At 29.9% G+C, this 9006-nt stretch overlaps 4 protein-coding genes across 4 annotated transcripts; all 4 read left to right on the plus strand.

The window, feature by feature from the left end:
* Positions 1-710: 710 nt before the first annotated feature.
* On the plus strand, positions 711-1682 carry BDB00DRAFT_880666 (uncharacterized protein; the record flags this gene model as incomplete). Its single annotated transcript, XM_053128028.1, has 4 exons — positions 711-844; positions 926-1085; positions 1162-1379; positions 1469-1682. The coding sequence occupies 4 exons, from the start codon at positions 711-713 to the stop codon at positions 1680-1682; spliced, it is 726 nt and encodes a 241-aa protein (XP_052972061.1).
* A 2551-nt stretch (positions 1683-4233) lies between these two features.
* Positions 4234-5120, plus strand: BDB00DRAFT_985628 (uncharacterized protein). The gene has a single exon (XM_053130029.1). It carries the CDS (start codon positions 4290-4292, stop codon positions 4740-4742), a length of 453 nt encoding a protein of 150 aa, XP_052972062.1. The 5' UTR covers positions 4234-4289; the 3' UTR covers positions 4743-5120.
* BDB00DRAFT_777867 (uncharacterized protein) lies at positions 4776-5384 on the plus strand (the record flags this gene model as incomplete). Its single annotated transcript, XM_053120332.1, has 1 exon — positions 4776-5384. A coding segment is annotated over one exon (609 nt), but the record flags the coding sequence as incomplete, so codon positions are not given.
* A 401-nt stretch (positions 5385-5785) lies between these two features.
* BDB00DRAFT_880667 (uncharacterized protein) lies at positions 5786-7317 on the plus strand (the record flags this gene model as incomplete). Its single annotated transcript, XM_053128029.1, has 6 exons — positions 5786-5813; positions 5876-6051; positions 6143-6477; positions 6561-6720; positions 6797-7014; positions 7104-7317. 6 exons carry the CDS (start codon positions 5786-5788, stop codon positions 7315-7317), a joined length of 1131 nt encoding a protein of 376 aa, XP_052972064.1.
* Between the last annotated feature and the right edge of the window lie 1689 nt (positions 7318-9006).

The following is a 9006-nucleotide window of genomic DNA, read 5'->3' on the forward strand; positions in this document are numbered from 1 at the left end:
TTATTCATTAGATATGCTCGATGGCCACCTTGTTCTAATACATCAATGTTATATGTCTTACCTACATTTGATGGACCTACAATCCAGTATTGTGGTATCTGATTTTTACCACCAAACATTGTTTCACTACCAAACATAGACCACTTATGTAATTTATTTCCAGGGTTATTTTCCATATCTGCATCATGAAAGTAAGAATTTAAATTTGATTTTACAGTATCATATTTCTATAGCAATTCTGGATACATTTCGGTAGCCTTCCACATATTAAGCTGCTTAGTAATTAATTGATATCCAAGTAACTGTTGGTGCATTTTTCTAGTTTTAGTTTCATAATTTGGATCCATATTATAACAAATATAATCTTTTCCTTTCATACAATAGCTAATAGACTTTTGTGGATTACCACCTGGTTTAATATTTGGAGTAACACCATCAATAGTAAAGAATTTACGTGCTGTTTTTGTGTCGAACCGCTCTTGTATCCATATGTGTACATGTTTCTCATTGGTTTCTGGTGCAATTTCATCACATGCAATTGCCTTTTCAATTCGATAACCAATACGTTCATGTTTTATAAACCATTCCATAATTTGCTCTTTTGTTAAACGGATGCAACACCATCAATAAGTCCCAAAGCCAAGGCAAAATCAACATCAACAGCTTCGAGCAAATTGTTGACTAAAGAAGAAAAACAACAAATTGACAAGATGTTCGCAAAACTGGATCCGGAAAAGTTCTGGACACTCAAAGCAACAGAAAAAGAAGCCGCAAAAAAGAAGGAGAAGCCCAAAGTGGTTGAAGAAAAAATAATGGAATTCGCACGAAAATGCAACTACTACCAGTAAGTAAAAAAAAAAACTTTTCCTTGATATGTTATGCTTAACCATAGATGCTCAAATTAAATTACTCATTTTTATACCAGCCCAAGTCAATCATTAATCCTTGATCTTGAAGACGATCATTGGGAAAGCGTTTTCATTACAGACGAATTGGGCGAATTAGAAGAAGATCATGGCAACCCGCTGTTGTTGCCTGTGACCGAATGCATCGCTGATAAGTTGACCGAACTTCTTCAAACAGTAGTAAGTTAAAACAAACACGGATTATGATGATTGTGGTATGTTCTTAACCCTTTTGGTATTATATCGCTATTTGTAGAAAACGCCCAAGGACGTTTATAAATATGCACAGAAGATTGACCACGATCCTATCGATGATCCTCTTCTCGCATGGTTGACGATGACTTTGATGTCTGTTTCGCTCCTTTGCATGAAGCATGCTGATGTCAAGGAAGGATATCTTGAGTCCAACAAACAGTACCAGATGTGGGGCTTCATCAACACTGTCTTCATTGGCTCGCCGATCACTGCTTACAGGTATGCGATAGCAATTATGCACACCATCACTTTAATAACATATGAACTAACGCATTATTTCAATGATTGTGTTTTTATGTATCATACAGCAAAGAAAAGTCCAGCAAAGCAAACGCAACAGCATCCAATAGCAAGCGCAAACTTTCTGCAGTTGAAGAAGTTCAACGAAAGGCGATGGGAAGAAAAATGGATGCCATTTATATCAGTGGTGGAAAGGAACTGGGGTGCATAGAAGTTGTAAGCGAAGCAGATCAGACGAAGGAATGGAAAGATGGTATGGTGAAAATGCCCGTTGTCATGTAAGACCAACTTTGGGAGATTGTCCAAGAAGCACCCGAGCTGATTCGCAAGGTTGAGGGGGGTAATGGGTTTAATATGAAACAGTTATTTACATATCCTCCTTTAGAAGGGTAATGGGTTTAACACGAAACTGTTATTTATATATCCTCCTTTAGAAGGAAAGAAAACAAACATACTTCTTTCCTTCTAGATAGGATCTTATTCAGACATACCTTTTCGAGGTGGATTCTATAAGTATCATTATTTAATGAGAAACTAAATGTCTTTATTTTTTAAAAAAATAGTATTATTTAATTGATGCTATCTAATTTTATTAATTTATTAAAAAAAATGTTTACAAAAATGTCTTTTAAAATTTTAGCGATCGCCCTATTCCCCCTTCGTATCCTGCGATTAACTTTAAACTTAGTTTGTATTATTTCTACTTATTAGTTTAAAATAATTATTTATGGATGTAATAGATTATTACAAACTTATTATTCTTTATTACAGAATAATATTCTATCCATTATTAAGTTTATTAAACATAAGTATTACTATTCTACAGATAAAAATCATTTTAGATTTGCATCTGTATTTTTAATTCCTAATATTCTAGTTGATTCTATTCATCTTTATTTTATAGAATTTATTCACTTCTTAAATAATAATCTTTCTAACATTTTTACAGGCTCTTTAGGTTTAGTATTACTAGGTTTATTAATTTATATAAGTTCTGCCCCTAATTCATCTAATACAAATCCTTCATCAAAAAATACTTTTAATGTTAATTTTGGAGATGGAGGTGTAGGGTCAAATAATCATCCATCAAATAGTAATTCTAATAATGATAAACCAATTACTTCTCCTGGAGTTGCTGCAGGAACTATTTCTGGAACAACAATAACTGCTGCAGTTAAAATTGCAAAAACAAATCCTAGAAATGGATTGTTCTTAAGTGTTGTTGGTACTATTGGTGGTTTTACTACTTATGGATTAGGTGAAATGATGAATCGTAACTATGAAGAAAGAAAAAAAATGAGAGAAATGTATGAAAGAATGTATTATCACTCTATTAAAAGATTTAGTAGTCCTCCACTAGATGGAAACATCAAAATTAATTCTCCAAATGAAAATAGTAATAATTTTGTAGAATTAATTTCAAAATTCATTGAAAATCCACAAGATGTATTTAATTTATTAAATGAATATTTTAGAGGTAGTGATGGAAATCCCAGTCCTATTTTAATTCTATGTGTTTGTCTATTTACATTTATTGGAATTCTTGGTTGTTTCTTTTTAATTATAGGTATGTTAAGTAAACGAATTAAAATTGAAGAATGAGAATTTATTAAGAATAGACCTTTATTACATAAATTAGTTTGCCTTATTATTTCATTAAAAGATTGGAATAATTTTGTATTATTAATAATTATGTTATTATGTCATATTGGAATTTTAGTTATTTGCTATTATTTAAACGAATCATTCTGGGTTAATGATTTATATAAAAGATTATTATTATTATTTTATAATAATAATAAATAATCTCCTATGATATCAATATTTATTATTATTTTATAAAATTCTCCCCCGGTACCTTGATTTATGTCTTCTCGTGGCGGTACTGTAAGTAGAGATAATTAATGTTGAAACTAAATAAATCATTACTAAAAATTAGATACTATCTAATTACTTACTTACTTTAAAAATATGATGTTTACAAACTTATTCTATATTTTTAGCGATTGCCCTATTTTCCCTTCGAATACCTGCGATTTAAACTCTTTTACAGAGCTTATTTCAAGTTACATCAGGATTAAAACACCTGATGGTTTAATTACTAGTAATATCTAGATTAATACTCCGGATAATTTACTTTTAGCTTTATTACCTTCAGTTGTATGTATAAATAAAAACCCTTCAGAAAATAATATTTTAAATTCAACTTTTAATGATTTAAAAGATTTTTCTCTTACAAATAAAAATTCTAGTGGTTATATTACTATTAAAGAAATTTTATCAAACGATATTTTATCTCTTAAAGAAAAACAATTAAATTTAGAAGAAAAATTACATTCTTTATGGTTGAAAAAACTAGAAAAAATGAGTAAGTCTAAGGATTTCTTAAATACAAATCCTAGGTTTAGAATACTTTTAAATAACTATAAGTTCTTAGAAGACGATTTAAAAATGTATTTTGAAAATGAAAAATATATTAGAAACAAAAAATATCTTTTTATGTTTAAAGAAATAGATAAATCCTTGATGCTGTTCTTGATTTTAAGTTTGTTAATCCCCTTTATTATGAAATATGAAGATAATAAAGTACAATCAGTTACTACTTTATTTCATAGATTAGGAAAAACTTTATATAAAGAATGTTTATATCAAAAATATATTAAAGAAGTTGATGATAAATCTAAGGATATTGTAACTTTTAATTTATATTTAAAAAATTTTACAATGAATGAAGAGAATTTTATTAATATTGGTGGTACTGTTATTAGTTATTTAGATATGAAAAGTGATCTTTTTAATATCTTAGAACGATATGATGTTAAAAGTAAAAAAACTCATAGAGAAATTATTCCTAGTTACCAATTGAAAAACTATATTAAATATTTAGGTATGATTGATGGTCATGAATTACCTATAGTATATCCACCTATTTATTGGGAATTAAATGATAACAAAGAATTTAAGACATATGGTGGATATATTACTAATAATATTAAGAATTTTAATCCTTTAATTAGAAGTAAAAGATTTACTGAGTCAAATATTAAATTTATAAATAAAATGACAATTAAAATGGTTAATTATATGTCATCTATTGGTTTCAATATTAATCTTAAAGTATTAGATCTTTTAATGAATCTGCCACTTAATGATGATTTATTTATTAGAACATTACATAAGGAGACAGATGAAATGAGTGAGATTATTAAAAAGAATAAAAAAGAAAAAGAATTTGAAATTACATCTTATAATAGTAAATTCTTATATAATAATTCAATTTTAACTATTGCTAAACTTTATAGAGATGTTGAACAATTTTATTTTACTTTCTTTTTAGACTAGAGAGGAAGAGTTTATTGCCAAGGGGGTGAATTAAATTTCCAAGGTGGTGAATTAGCAAGATCATTATTGTTATTCAAAAAAGGTAATGTATTATCTGAAAATGGATTAAATTCATTAAAGGTTTATAGAGCAAATGCTTTTGAATTAAATAAATTATCTATTACCAAAAGATTAGAATGGGTTGATCAACATTTTTCAAAAATCTTAAATTTAAATTCAGGATTATGGAGAAAAGCTAATGAACCTATGTTATTTTTAGCTTTTTGTTTTGAGTTACAAGGTTATAATAAGGATCTATTAAACTTTATTTCTAGTTTACCAATTTATTTAGATGCAACATGTAATGGTGTACAACATTTAGCTGCAATGATTTCTGATTTTGATCTAGCTAGTAAAGTTAATTTAGTTGAATCTGATATGAAAGATGATCTTAATGATCTTTATAGTTTAATGTTAAATCCTATTAATGAAGAAATTAAGAAAATAGAGGAATGTGATTTAGAGTATGCCAGATTAAAGGGTTTAGTATTAAATAGAAAGATTGTAAAAAGAAGCTCAATAACTATTTCATATGGAGTTAAGATTAAAGGATGCTACTTTTATGAATATCATATCAATCGTAACATCAATCTATTAAATTAATTATAATGGTGTCATGGTACTATTATTTACTTACACATTTTTGTGAACTTTTGGGTTAAATCCAACAATAAAATGGCGTTTCTTCGAAAAGGGCAAAAGGAAAACTGTGGATCGACCTCCCAAGAATGGAATAGCTAAGAAAAATTTTCACTCATTTAGCCACTGATAGCAATAAATTTTTTTCCCCTTTTCTTTCCTTCTTCCCTTCGCGCAAAATATTGTGTCTTGTTACTTCCTGTGGTTTTTGAAGTTTTATTATCAAAGCAAAAAGTAGGTATACCGAGGAGTTTCAATATAACTAGCATGAACCTCTCATAAATACATCTAAAAACTATTGTTAACGTTTATTTTGTTGGTATTTCCATTGCAACTTCATCGACAACGACAGGGTCGAACCCAATATGACAGAACACAGCTTGGTTGAAAAAGGTGTGTATCTAGTTCTGATTTATTCACAAATAGCATTGACACTCTTTTAATATCCAAAATAGCAATCTCCGAACTCTCAAAAACAACAAAAAAAATCTCTTACCAACAAATCATCGATCACCTCGCCGATGATATTGTCAGCAGTTGCGATGCAACAAAAGAAAACGCAATCGATGATCTCAAATCATTTTGGATATACGAGCTGGAAAGAGCCACGTGCGATGCTGAAATTACTCTTGTACGCGTTATTACAATTAAAAATGAAATGCTATATAATTATATACGTACGTGTTACTGATACAATTGACATTCAATCATATATTTATCAGATTCGAGCTGAGCCATCCTTTGAAAATATCAAAAAGAAACTAGAAGACAAAATGGAAGTAACGCAAGGAAATGGCCCAGCCACTGCTGTCACAACAACAAAACCTGCAACACCATCAATAAGTCCCAAAGCCAAGGCAAAATCAACATCAACAGCTTCGAGCAAATTGTTGACCAAAGAAGAAAAACAACAAATTGACAAGATGTTCGCAAAACTGGATCTGGAAAAGTTCTGGACACTCAAAGCAACAGAAAAAGAAGCTGCAAAAAAGAAGGAGAAGCCCAAAGCAGTTGAAGAAAAAATAATGGAATTCGCACGAAAATGCAACTACCACCCGTAAGTAAAAAAAAAAAAACTTTTCCTTGATATGTTATGCTTAACCATGGATGCTCAAATTAAATTACTCATTTTTACACCAGCCCAAGTCAATCATTAATCCTTGATATTGAAGACGATCATTGGGAAAGCGTTTTCACCACAGACGAATTGGGCGAATTAGAAGAAGATCATGGCAACCCGCTGTTGTTGCCTGTGACCGAATGCATCGCTGATAAGTTGACCGAACTTCTTCAAACAGTAGTAAGTTAAAACAAACACGGATTATGATGATTGTGGTATGTTCTTAACCCTTTTGGTATTATATCGCTATTTGTAGAAAACGCCCAAGGACGTTTATAAATATGCACAGAAGATTGTCCACGATCCTATCGATGATCCTCTTCTCGTATGGTTGACGATGACTTTGATGTCTGTTTCGCTCCTTTGCATGAAGCATGCTGATGTCAAGGAAGGATATCTTGAGTCTGACAAACAGTACCAGATGTGGGGCTTCATCAACACTGTCTTCATTGGCTCGCCGATCACTGCTTACAGGTATGCGATAGCAATTATGCACACCATCACTTTAATAACATATGAACTAATGCATTATTTCAATGATTGTGTTTTTATATATCATACAGCAAAGAAAAGTCCAGCAAAGCAAACGCAACAGCATCCAATAGCAAGCGCAAACTTTCTGCAGTTGAAGAAGTTCAACGAAAGGCGATGGGAAGAAAAATGGATGCCATTTATATCAGTGGTGGAAAGGAACTGGGGTGCATGGAAGTTGTAAGCGAAGCAGATCAGACGAAGGAATGGAAAGATGGTATGGTGAAAATGCCCGTTGTCATGTAAGACCAACTTTGGGAGATTGTCTAAGAAGCACCCAAGCTGATTCGCAAGGTTGAAATCGTTGGATATGCCATTCATGGTAAGAGGTTCAGCAACATACATTCAGACATGTAGTGATACTAACCTGTGGACCATTTCTCATTGATTTTGCTCCTATTGTCCTCGCTTGATACTTGTTTTTTATTTTGTATACGGGATAATTCTATGCTAGTGGTGTTATGTATTCTTCACCTCGCATGAAATTGCCTCGCACGCAAAATGATAAACAAGTTGAGGGCGAGTCATATGGAAAAACCAATATTACAATAAACTGAAACAGGCAACCGAATCACTATGCTGGACATGGATGTTCCAAAGGGTTACGTCTCGAGGGTTCGATGAATCGGACCTATATCATATCCAACGTGCTCGGACGACTTTGTGCTCTACTTGATCCCCTTAATTGAATTAGCCAGCATTGCCAAGCAGAAAATGGAAAAGACTCTGCAAGCATACCGAAATACTTTAATTGGGCTACAAATGGCAAGACGTACAACCCCAATACTTATATTGATCATTATCTATTATTTAAAAATAAAACTTAATAACTAAATATATAAAACAAATTAAAAATAAAGAAATTAATAAAGTATTGAACAGCCTGCTTCTAGAAATCAATTTATACATTCAGTCTATTTCTAAAAACTGTCTAACTATTTCATCATATTTATTTTCTCCATAATAATTACTCCATTTAACTAAATCTTTAACTTCTTTTATATAACATAACCTTTTCTTAATACCCACCCTGATAATTCTTCTTTTAATAATTCTTCTTCTTTTTTATTACTTTTTAATGTCATATTAATATGAGGTCTTTTTGTTTTTATAGTTTCATCATAATATGGTCTATTATATAATATATCTTTAATTTTTAACTTTTTTGACCATTTTAACATATTTCTTCTTATATATTCTATATCTTTTCCCAAACAATCTCTTTTTTTTTAAATCAATAGATAAAACAACAGCATAATATTTTTCATTTTCTTTTTGCATCTTATTTTTTATATTAAATTAAAATTCAATTTTAATAATTATGTTAAAAAAAGTATCAAAATTTTTAAAAAAATTTCTCTACAAAACAAAGGACCTAAAGTTCCTTTAGTATAAAAGAATGTATCAAATTTTGTTCCAAAATTCTCTACAAGAACACTGTTTATGAGATACTTGTAGGCAAGTATTTAGAATGACTACCATCATTCTAGGGTTATGACTACTGTCATAATGACCAGCTACTAACGTCATCAAAAATCAAAGATTTTCTCTGACCACCCCTAATTATATTGATCATTATCCATTATTTAAATAAAAACTTAATAACTAAATTTATAAAACAAATTAAAAAATAAAAAAATTAATAAAGTACTGAACAGCCTGCTTTATACAAAACATAAACATATTATACGAATTAAAAAATGTTTAAAGAATTATCTTAAACGTTTAAAAAAATAAAAAAAATTATAATCTAATTTTTTATTTTTTTATATATATGTTTAAACAATGTTATACCCTTAATTAATAAAACCTTGTAAGGTTTTACAGTTAAGGATTAACCCCCATTGTATAAGAATGTTTACATTCTGTTTCTCGTATTCATTTGAGATCGCTGTTCAATGTATAATAATAAACTATCTTTTTTACTGCAGTATT

This window comes from Zychaea mexicana (genome assembly GCF_025766255.1).
Source record: "Zychaea mexicana strain RSA 1403 chromosome Unknown BDB00scaffold_311, whole genome shotgun sequence".
Lineage (NCBI taxonomy): Eukaryota > Fungi > Mucoromycota > Mucoromycetes > Mucorales > Lichtheimiaceae > Zychaea > Zychaea mexicana.